General features: G+C 45.2%; 1 protein-coding gene across 1 annotated transcript in view; it reads left to right on the forward strand.

The window, feature by feature from the left end:
* Window positions 1–12,126, forward strand: part of SMC3 (structural maintenance of chromosomes 3) — an 889,895-nt gene that overhangs the window by 165,319 nt on the left and 712,450 nt on the right. Inside the window, exons 10-11 of the mRNA XM_086922774.1 lie at window positions 404–484; window positions 822–986. Coding sequence (XP_086778900.1) covers window positions 404–484; window positions 822–986 — 246 coding nt within the window. The remainder of the gene's footprint in view (window positions 1–403; window positions 485–821; window positions 987–12,126) is intronic.

The raw sequence follows: 12,126 nt of genomic DNA on the forward strand, positions 1-12,126 counted from the left end.
AATACGATGAATCATTTTATCTAAACTCTATTTTTGTACACTAATTTATTAATGTCCCTATATAATAATGAAGTAAGAAAAGAAAATATGAGATGTGTAAAATAAACAAAAATATGTATTTCTTTAGTAATATGTGTGTATTATTGATTTTTTCATAGATTATAACAAGTGGTTACGTTTATGTCTTACACCTAGAATATATTGATATATGCTAATTTAACTTGCTATTGTCCTTTTTACCTAATGTGATCTTCACCAAAGCATTACAATTTTATAGAAGTATATTACAGAGAGTGAGGGGAAAATGGCAAGGAAGGAATCAGCAATACCATGTTAAATCTTCTGCAGTTTTCTACAGTCAGTTACTTTTTGCTCGGAACTATTATTTATTTTGTTTGGGCAGCTTTCTTCAAAACGAGAAACTAGTGGAGAAAAATCAAGACAACTGCGGGATGCCCAACAGGAAGCCAGAGATAAAATGGAGGTAATGCTTAAATGGAAAGCCATTAATATAAGAAAAGGAAGCCGCTATTATTTTTTGCTACTGATTTGTGTAACATAACATCTCTTAAATTAAGTACCCCTAAATTCAGTAAAACTAGTCCCTTAATTATTAATTTGCTTTAGAAGAGTGTTATTTGGAAAACTGTATATTTAAATTTGTTTTAAATGCACCTCAAACTTCTCTTTTTTCCTACATACTTTCATTTTACAGTAATCCAGAACAGTTTCCAATGTGCCACACTGTCATACCATAGTATCATTTATCATAAAAATGTCACATTGTTTCATTGAGAAATTGTCTTTAATTTTTGCATTAGGAGATTGAGCGGAATGCACGGGAACTAAAATCCAAAATATCGGCAATGAAAGAAGAAAAAGAGCAGCTCAGTTCTGAGCGACAAGAGCAAATTAAACAAAGGACCAAATTGGAGCTCAAAGCAAAGGATTTACAGGATGAACTAGCTGGCAACAGTGAGCAAAGGGTAAGTGCAAATGTTCGGAGTGTCAGCCAATACAGCAATATGTGTGGATCTCATGTCTTGACCATAATAAGGAGGGGCTTCTCCTGAATTGTTTGCAGCATTGTGGCTTGTATATTAACATTCTCTGCATTGTGCTGGTAGCTTTTATCGGATTTGGAAAATTGCAACGTATTGTTCTGCAAAGTCTCTGTATCTTTAGTTACCAGTGCTCCATGGATATGCTATGCACAGAGGAGAAAGAAATCAAAACTGAATGATGGAAGTTAGGACAGTAGCTATGTAACAGATACGACTGTTTGAAAGCAAAAGTATTGAAACTTTATTGCCCCGGTTTGCTATTTTTGATCATTGACCAGCCTTCCAACCTTACTATGACCGGAAACAAGCGTCCTGGGACCGGTTTCGGATTCATAATCCTCATCAGCCAGGCTATCTTGAATCCTGAGGTAGAGTGATGACGGCCGATTAGCCAGAAACTGGTCCCAGGATGCTTGTTTCTGGTCCAGGGAAGACATGGCTTGGCAGTTTGGCGGAGTGAGCTAAAGAATGATGATGGATTAAACCCAGATCAGTTGACTTGGGGTGAGTGCCTGCAATGTTCAACACTCCGCCTATCATCCCCTTTGGATTTGCTTTGACCTGTATAAGAGCACTTGCCTCAAAAGGAGCTTTGAACTTCCTTGGAAAATCAAGCTGGAACAATTACACACCTAAGAAGATCATCAGAAGGAGGCTCTGCTTGAGGATGAATCAACCCTGAAAGGAGGAGTTAGTCTCAAAAGTATCATGAACACAAAAACAGTCCTGCGCTACGGAGCCACTTTAACTCAAGAAAGGGTTTCATCACCTTCCACAGACTGAAGTTAAAACAAGACTTGGAGTAAAAAAAGAAGAGCATGAATCAGCTATTGAAAGGAAGACTGGTTGTAATACTTCACAGACAGTGGATATAACATGAATAGGAGGAAATGATATATACATAAATACCCTAACACTTGTCATATTTTGCTAAGAATACAACTACATGTAAACAGACCCCTTTACCACAATGCTTTTAGAATAAATGGTAGTTAACTTATGTAGAACCAATTTCTGTGAAGCTTGGAAGGTCTGAAAGAAGAAGCAAACACCAGTTTTGCATCGTGAATCTTTCTGGATTCACTATGCTGTACATTATTCCGCGGTCTATTGGTTGGGTCCGGAATCTTAGTCTTTTCTTCTTTTTTTTTTTTTTTTTGTAGCCCAGGTGGGCGTCGACGTCCCACTTTTTGGTGTCCTTCCGGTGACGACAGCATGCTTCCTGCGGAAGCTCCCACCCTTGGGCGCCATCTTCAGATTCTTTTTTCCGCCATTGGGTCTGGATCGTTCCCGAGAGGGGTCCAGAGATTTGGAGAAAAGAGAAGCCAAAAGCCAGGTTTTTGGGAAGAAAAGAGTTTAGAAGACGAAGTGAGACTACATCAGCGAAGGGGACGACGAAGGAAGAGGATCTTCGAGGAACTTTGACGTCCAGAAGAGAATGCGCAATCAGGGGGCCCCCAGAACCCAAGAGATGGACAACACACCATTCAAATTCTGCTGGAACAGCCATCACAAGTACGCGCAGAAAGACCAACATCCAGTCTGCAACCTCTGCCTTCCGGTCGACCACGATAGCAGGGACTGCAACGCCCGCTCCGCCTTTACGCCGAAGACCCTTCGAGTGAGAGAGAGGCAAAGAAGAGCTAACTTCGCCATGCAGGGCTAGGGCCATCCAGCGTCCCTTCGAGACCTGGGACTCTCGACCGACGAGGAGGATTACGTCGCCGAATAAGACGACGGCTACACGGTCGTAGAGACCGATAATACGAAGACTCCAGAAAAGGTAGGAGACTCGACGCCCGAAAGACTCTCGACAGTCTGCCCAAGACTCTCGAAAAAACGAGGGCAAGACCCCCGAAAGCGCCGACGCCGAAAGCTCCGGCGTCCGCAGCAACACCCAGGGCCAGCAGATCCTCACAGAAGGACTCCCAGGCGTGAAGGGCAGCGACCAGCCAAGGTCGTCGAAAAACGTCCACGAAAAGGAACGTTCGACGCCGAAGACCTCTTCGTCGACGAAGGACACAAGACCAGTCTCGACGCCGAAACTAGTCTCGACGCCGAAAACAGTCTCGACGCCATCAAGCCAGACAAAGAGACCGGCACAACCAATCGACGCCGAACAGGCGGCCGAGATGGAAAGAAAGAAGAGAAGACTCGAGTCAGAGATGGAGAACATCTTGCAGCGAAAGAAAGACTTCGACGAAAGGATGAAGGCGTATAGAATTCCGTCAAAGCCAAAGCCACCGGTGGTCGAGTTCGTCGAGGAAGAAGAAGAGTTCGAGGTCGAAGCACTGCCGGAAAGCCAGGAAGATCTGGAATATCGGGAAGATGAAACCCCCTACTACGAGGAGGAGGAAGATGACGACCAGAGGATCTTTCAGGGCTCGACATACTCTGACACACAGGACCTAGAGTGGCAGGACCTCGAAGCCGAGAGTCCAGAAGAGGGAGTGGACACATATCCGGCGAGGCCCTCGCCGCCTGACGACATTGGACTCTACAACGAAGTCATCAAGAACGCAGCGTCAGCGTTCAGAGTAAAACTCGAGGAGGAACAGCCGAAGGCGGATTTCCTTGTGGAAACACTGCTCCCAATACAAACTAGGAGCCAGTACCTGCCAATGCTTGAAAGCATCAAAGGACAAGGTAGAGAGGCCTTCAAAGAGCCTGCAACTTGTAAACCCGTCACACCCAGGACGGAGAAGAAGTACAAACACTCCCCCAAGGACCCACCCTACATCCAGGGAACGGTCACTGCAGACTCCATCATTGCGGCAACTGCAAGGAAAAGGGCCAATGTCCCTACAAAGTCAGGACCACCTCCAGACAAGGAGAGCAGAAGGATGGACCTGACAGGGAGAAAGATCGAGAGGAATGCCGCAACGCACTGGCGCATGGCCAATTCCAACACCCTGCTGAACAGGCACCAATACCAGATCCTAGACGAACTGGGCCAGTTAGTCAAACACCTCCCACAGGAATACCAGCAAAGAGCTACGCACCTGGTAGAGGAGGGTAAGAACGTGGCGAATTCATGCCTAAAAACAGCACTGGACGGTGCAGACACAGCCAGCAGACTTATGATGCTGGGCATCACGGAAAGGAGACACGCCTGGCTCATAATATCAGGTTTTAAACCAGAGGTGCAACACAACATCCTGAACACCCCCTTCAACGGTGAGACACTTCGGAGCACCAGTGGACGAAAAACTCACCCAGTTGAAAAAGGACAACGACACCGCAAGATCCATGGGGGCCTTGCAATTCAGGGGAAATAAGAGAGGAACCCCGTCACAGAGACCAAATGGGAGGGGGGGAAACCAGCCGGGAACGTCTCACCAGACTTTCCACCAGACCCACCAGGGCGATACACAGACTAAACAAGGCCAGCAAAAACAACACTGGCAATACCAACAGAGGGGCCAGTCCTTTCGCAGGAAAGGGAATAGACGTGGAAACAGAAGAGGTGGACAACAACCCACCTCCAAGGGACTCTGCCACACTACTAGTGCACACCCTTTCAAAAACTCCACGGGTGGAGCACAGATACAACAAAGAGGAGTGGCTCGGACTAAACATCCAAGAGCACGTAACACCGGTGGGAGGAAGACTGAACCTTTTCTTCCAGGAGTGGAAGAAAATAACTACAGACAGATGGATTCTCAGCACCATACAGTACGGATACTGCATAGAGTTGGAAAGAACACCCCCAAACAAAAAACCAAAAAGAAGAGCACTAGCAAAGAAGGAACTAGAGCTACTTCAAAGGGAAGCAGAAGAACTCCTGCAGAAGGAGGCTATCGAGCTTGTACCTCCCAGAGAGAGGAACAAGGGGGTGTACTCTCCGTACATCCTGGTACCAAAGGTAGACGAAGCAATGAGACCCATCCTGGACCTAAGGTTCCTCAACAAATACATAAAAACCCAAAAAATCAAAATGACGTCCCTGCAAGAGGTCCTTCCTCAGATACAAGGCGGGGACTTCATGGTCACCATAGACCTTAAAGATGCCTACCTGCACATCCCAATGAACAGGCGGCACAAACATCTGCTAAGATTTCTCATCAACACAGACCACCATCAATTCACGGCACTGGCATTCGGACTGAAATCAGCACCACAGGTATTCACAAAGTGCCTTGCAGCAGTCGCAGCACACTTAAGGAGGGAAAGGATCCACGTATACCCTTACCTGGACGATTGGCTAATAAAGGCAAGGTCATACAAGACATGCAAACAGCATCGCACAGCGAGTGACAGACACACTGATGGCCCTGGGAGTCTCCATCCACTTGGGAAAATCCTCAATGAACCCAGAACAAGTAAAAATTTTCCTGGGTGCGCAGATCAACACCGTACAGGAGAAGGTGTTCCCCAGCGAGAAGAGAACGCTGGCACTGTTGAAGGAGGCCCACCTCTACCAGAAGGGGCGTGCTCTGACAGTGAGGACGGCGAGCAAGATGATGGGCATGATGGCCTCATGCATACACATAGTGCCAAGTGTACGACTCCACATGAGGCCACTCCAGGAGTGGCTACAGGACCAATGATCACAAGCTACAGGGTGTTGGGAGGACTAATGGTTGTAACGCACACAGTGCACGAGGAGATATCATGGTGGAACAAAGGAAACATAACAAAAAGGAAGCCTCTAACACCACCAACACCAACTGTGACCATCACCACAGACGTATCCCAGAAGGGATGGGGAGCACACATGAAAAAACTCAGGGTGAGGGGTCTATGGACACCAGCGGATGCGGTCAAACACATCCATTACCTGGAACTAAAGACAGTTTTCCTCGCACTAAAGGCATTCCAGACGAAGCTGTACAACGAAACAGTGTTGATCCAGATAGACAACACAACAGCAATGTTCTACATAAACAAGCAGGGAGGAACACAATCAGCCCCGCTGTCAGAACTAGCGCAGGAAATATGGAGATGGGCCATCCCACAAAAAATAGATCTACTGGTGATTCATCTGCCAGGGAAGGACAACGTGGAAGCGGACTGGCTCAGCAGACAGACATCGGCTTCACACGAATGGGAGCTCAATCCCCAAGAGACAAAGAGACTGTTCGACAGGTGTTCGATAGACCTATTTGCAACACGCCAGAATGCAAAATGACAGCACTTTGCATCCAGGCATCCAGGCAACCAGGGGAAGGGTCACTGGGGAATGCCCTATGGGTAAGCTGGTCACCGATCCCCCTGATACACAAGGTACTCAGCAAGTGCAGGACGAGCAACATGACCCTGATACTGGTGGCACCACAGTGGACCAGACAGACCTGGTACTCGCAGATTATGGAGATGACACAGAGTGCACCACACAGATTTGGGAGAAGGAAAGACCTACTCTCCATGCAAAACGGAGAGGTGTTGCATCCAGAGCCAGAAAGCCTCAGCTTGGCAGCCTGGCTACTGAGGACATAGAGTTTGCGCACCTTAAATTACCTGAGAGCACCCTGAAGGTACTTGGAGAGGCAAGAAGACCCAGCACGCGGAAGTGCTACGTGGCCAAATGGAAGAGGTTCACACTATGGTGCAGAAAGGAAAAACTGCACAACAAGATGACAAGAGACTCAACAGTGCTAAAATACCTCACAAACCTGCTCTAGGCTAATCTGAGTTCATCCTCGCTAAGGGTACACCTGGCAGCCATAGTCGCTTACACTAGAGGAGAGACAGGGAAAAGCTTTTTTACTTCACAGATTGTAAAAAGATTCTTGGAAGGTGCAAAGAGGATCGCACCACCAAAGAGGTTACCAGCACCAGCGTGGAACCTCAACCTAGTACTGACGGAACTCATGAAAGCGCCCTTTGAACCAATCCATAAGGCCTCCCTACAAATGCTAACTTTGAAAACAGCTTACCTGGTGGCAATCACCTTGCTACGCAGGGTGAGCGAGCTACAGGCGTTAACGCTACAAGAACCCTACATACAAATTCACAACGATAGGGTGGTGATGAGAATGGACCCACACTTTATGCCAAAGGTGGTGTCTAAGTTCCACATCAACCAAACTATTCAAATACCTAGTTTCTTCCAGAAACCAATGACAAACGCAGAAAGGGCACTGCACACTCTGGACGCCAGACGTGCAGTCATGCACTACATAGAGAGAACTAAGAATCACAGAAAAACAAAAAAAAATTTGCGTCATTCGCAGACAGCTTCATGGGAAAAGCAGTTACCAAGGGGACAGTTGCACGATGGATCGCACAAGCAATACAATTATGCCACAAACAAGCTGGGCAAGAACTAGCAGAGGGGCCCCGGGCCCATTCAACCAGGAAAAAGGGAGCAACAATAGCCTTCCTAGCTAACACTCCCATTCAGGACATATGCCTGACGGCAACATGGGCCTCAGTGCACACGTTCACGAAACACTACTGTGTGGACATACAAATGAACAAATAAGCACAAGTAGGACAGAAGGTGCTTCAACACATATTCAAAAATCAAGGCTCATCTTCCACCCAGCCGCCACAATGATAACAAACCGCTACAAAGTCTATGCACAGCATATTGATTCCAGAAAGATTCACGCTGCAAAACTAATAGTTTCTTACCTGTCGGTGTAGTTTTGCAGCTTAAAGACCTTTCTGGATTCACTAGCGAACCCACCCACCTCCGCCAGAAAGATGAGACTGGAGAAAGAGGTGGTAAAAACGGGGAAAAAGCTTAAACAGACTTTTGAAGGGTGGGAGCTTCCGCAGGAAGCATGCCAACGTCACCGGAAGGACATCAAAAGGTGGAACGTCGACGCCCACCTGGGCAACAAAAAACCACAAAAAAAACAAAGAAAAGACTACGATTCCGGACCCAACCACTAGACCGCGGAATAATGCACAGCATAGTGAATCCAGAAAGATCTTCAAGCTGCAAAACTACACCGACAGGTAAACTATTCGTTGTTTCACAAGTGCAAATTTTACCTCCACAATAATCACTGATACAACCTGACCCAGATTGGAATTTAAATGAGATGGTAGAGCTGGAGTAGCAGGTGTAAGAGCAGGATCAGGAGGATGCATGGTGTTTTATATACTCATTTGGGTTGAGATTCTTCTCCTGGTGAAATCTCAATATAGCACCCATTGATTAATGGAGCTGTGCCCGTCATTGTGAATGAGGAACTTCACATTCTCATTGAAACTCTTAAAAGAACAAAGACGACAGACATTATTTTTATCAGCGTTCAAGACAGTTTTGAAATCTACTAGTGAGAATTTAAAAAATACCACAAAGAATAAGTTTCACCACATAATCCTCTTTATATCTAGTAATTTGTAACACCAGCAAATAAACAAAAAAAAGCTTGCATCATTCAGCAGATGCCAGCCCCCCACTAGACCAAGAAAGTCAGATACTGGATGGAGCAGGACACACGTGGCTATGAATTGAATGATGGGATATTTGCAATTTGTACTCCTCAGATATGTCTGCCACCAATGGGAAGAATTGCAAAGCTTCTCCACTATATACCAGTGTGGCAGAGAAATATAGCACATAGTCTATTACAAAAGGGGTAGACTACCTCAAATGCATACGATTTTACAGACATAGCGTGCTGACAGATAAACACCCAAGATGATGGACGGAATGTTGCACATTGCCAAAACATTCTCCCCCAGTCACAGATCTGGGTTTAATCCATCGTTATTCTGCTCACCACGCCACCCCAGTTCAGACATGGCCACATGCAAATTAGTCTTGACCCTGTGCCTCATGGGAACAGTCCAGCCCAAACTGCCAAGCCATGTCTTCCCTGGACCGGAATCAAGCATCCTAGGACTGGTTTCTGGCTATCAGACGTCATCAGCCAGGATAGGTTGACTCGAGTGGCAAAGTGAGCACGGGACCCACGTCTGGGCATACCCTTCCCACATAGGGCGAATAGGACCTGACTTGGCATTTCGGGCTGGACTGTTCCCATGGTGCACAGGGTCAAGACTGATCTGCATATGGCTAAGTTCAAACTGGAATGGCATGGTGAGCAAAAAAACGATGGCTTTAGGCCCAGATCTTTGTACTGGGGTGAATGTATGATATTGTTATGCATTCTGTCCATCGACTGTTGTTTTAGCATTTGTCACCCCTAGTGGGACGGGTATGCTCAGACGTGAGTCCTGTACTCTCCATGCCACGGGAATCAAGCTATCCTGGCTGATGAGGGCTGAAGGCCCGAAACCAGTCCTAGGATGCTTGTTTCCAGTCCAGGGAGGGCCTGGCTTGGCAGTTCGGGCTGGACTGTTCCCATGGGGCACCGGGTCAAGACTGATTTGCATATGGCTAGGTTCAAACTGGAATGGCTTGGTGAGCAAAAACACGATGGATTTAGGCCCAGATCTCTGTACTGGGGTGAATGTATGACATTGTTCTGCATTCTGTCCATCAACTGTTGTTTTTGACAGATAAACCCCAGCCTTTTTCGAAACAGCATTCTTGGCAGCACATTTACAGTTTTAACCAGAACACCTTGTAACCATTCCTGTTGACGAGGAGCATCTCATTAGTCCTAAATTTTGCGAGATACGTGAAAATATAAAGCTACTGAAACTACTATGTCCATTGTTGCTATACCTGTACTGTTAGCGTATATCGATATACTGTCCAGCGACAGGATAGAAATAAGCCTTTCAGTCGCATGAAGGTAGTTTCAGCAGCTTCAACAGAGCACTTGGGTAACTTTAGGATCAGGCAGAATCAAAGGAATGAAAGGAGAGATTACTCGACAACTAAGCAACAACTCTATGGATTCTCAAAACCAGTATATTGGGGTAAGGGAGTAGATAGGAACAGATGTAACTAAATCTCAACAATGATGAAATAAAGTTCTTCGTAGCTGCTGGATTTGTGGATCTTTGTTGTTTTTTGTTTTATCCAACTGCCTCCAACTCTGTGGAACTCTGTTCCTCTACACCTTATGACGATTCCCTAAATGATGATCTTTAGAAAACATCTAAACCCCTGGGTGTTTCAGTAATCCCTCACAGTCTTGGTGATTGTGTGTTTTTTCTGCTTGTAGTGTCAGCAGGTTTTCTGTAAGCTTTAGGTAATAAAATACAGCTGGGTGAGGAAAAGGATGCTTGCCATGTATATCAGCTGCACTCACCCAAGGAGTGTAAGATACATATCATGCAGTAATGCCAGACAGCAACATACAGGCCCATAATGGCTTTCAAGTAGTGGAACAATAAGGCTATTTCATCGTAGAAACACTCACTTGCAATGAGAACTCATCAGTACATGCCTTTGTTAAAGGCATTACTCAGGTTGGCATAAGACAACTTTGTTGATCCAGTTGAACCATGAGTGGAACAGTAAACCAAGGCTAGGATACTTGTGAGGAATAAGGCTTTTTACAGGTTTCACCCCACTTTTTGCTGCCATTTCGGCGACTAGGCGCTGGTGTAAATTCCCTGAGATCTGGTAATCCGGACTCAGTGCATGTGTTTTGACTCTTAAAAAGGTACATGGTTTATTGGCTTATACCCAATTGGCATAGATTAACTTACTGTTTAGTCCCTAGAATATACTTCAAGGGTATTTAGAATGTGCACATTAAAGTGTCACTTTTGGATTGAGCACTAGTTGTGTCACCTCAAGTCTGACTAAGTAAAACATGTCTCCCAGACTGCCATTGCAGACTGGTAGAGCAGTTTTAACTGCAAACTCAACTTTGCCATTTTAAGCAATAACAAAGCCCAAACTCTCTTTTTAATATACGTAAGTTACTCCTAAATCACTCCTAAAATAGGCCTAAAAAGAAGATCCTGTGTTTTACATGTTCTGACAGTAAAAACCCCTATTTTCGTTTTTGCTCTCAGAGTCTGGTGGCCCCATTGGCAAGTTCAGAGTTACAGGCTGACAACTCAACTGTACTAACTTCTGAATGGGACTACCAAAGTTGGTACTTCAAGGTATCAATCAACTCGTTACATTAAGCCCAATTGAAGCCCATATCGAAATTAATGCAGCTTGTTGCCACATGCAACTTTAAGAAAGTTGCCACTCTATTGCCCTGTATTCCAGAGTTCATTTTTCCTGCCCTCCTGGGGACACATGTGAGCTATTACCAGCAAAGGTAAAAATAGAGGCCTGCAAATGGAGGATGTTACCACCCCCAGCAGGAGGCCACACAACGAGTTTCAAATGAGTAGTCTCATCTCTAATTTGGGAGCTTTATATGGATCAGAACTTGTTGAACTGCAGTCTTAGACGTAGGGTTGAGTCGATCCTTGCTTATCTATTTCAAGTAAGACGAGTAATGTTGGGGAGCGTGGGGGGTGGCAATCTTGGCCTAGCTTTTTATTAGTTCCTCTACTTTTTTAATTATACATGGCTGATTTGCCATGGCAGATAGACCATGCTGGAGGAGATTCCACAACGGTTGGGTCCTACTCGATAAGGACTCTCCTATATTCCGGTATTATATATTACAGGACATGACCTCTAAAGGTCTGCAGACACGTCTTTATTGTGTAGCAGCTTATGTGAACTGACATTACTTGAAAGTTAACGTAAATAAAAGTAAAGTAATGAAATTTCATAAGAAGGGAGACCACCGGTGGGTGAGCTACAGATGGCTCTTGAGTTAAATCTTATCCGTACCTAGGATTTTCTTTTTGGGATAATTTGAGCGAGAAAGAACATATTGTCAATCTGATAAATAAAGCTTTATCTCATGCAAACCCACTTATGGCATTTTATGGTGCACTTTATTAAGTTATTGACTGTTTACCAGATTACATTTTCCCCTACTCTATTATACGGAGTGGAATCTATACCTACCAATCACTGGCACTTGATGCACAAAGCAGAAGGGAAAATTGTGTGATCAATTTGTAATTTAAACACTATGCACCAATGGAGGCACTATGTATTGGTCAAAACTTTTGTAAGTGACTTGCCATCTTTAGTACGTTGGGGCTATCTTCTTGCGCATTCAAAAGAGAATTATTTGAGGAAACTTAGAAGTATTGAATGTTTCATTTCGATAATGGGGGACTATACTTTGATGTCAAACCTAATTCAAGCACTTGAGCACTT

The sequence above is a fragment of the Lissotriton vulgaris genome, chromosome 5 (genome assembly GCF_964263255.1).
Source record: "Lissotriton vulgaris chromosome 5, aLisVul1.2, whole genome shotgun sequence".
NCBI lineage: Eukaryota > Metazoa > Chordata > Amphibia > Caudata > Salamandridae > Lissotriton > Lissotriton vulgaris.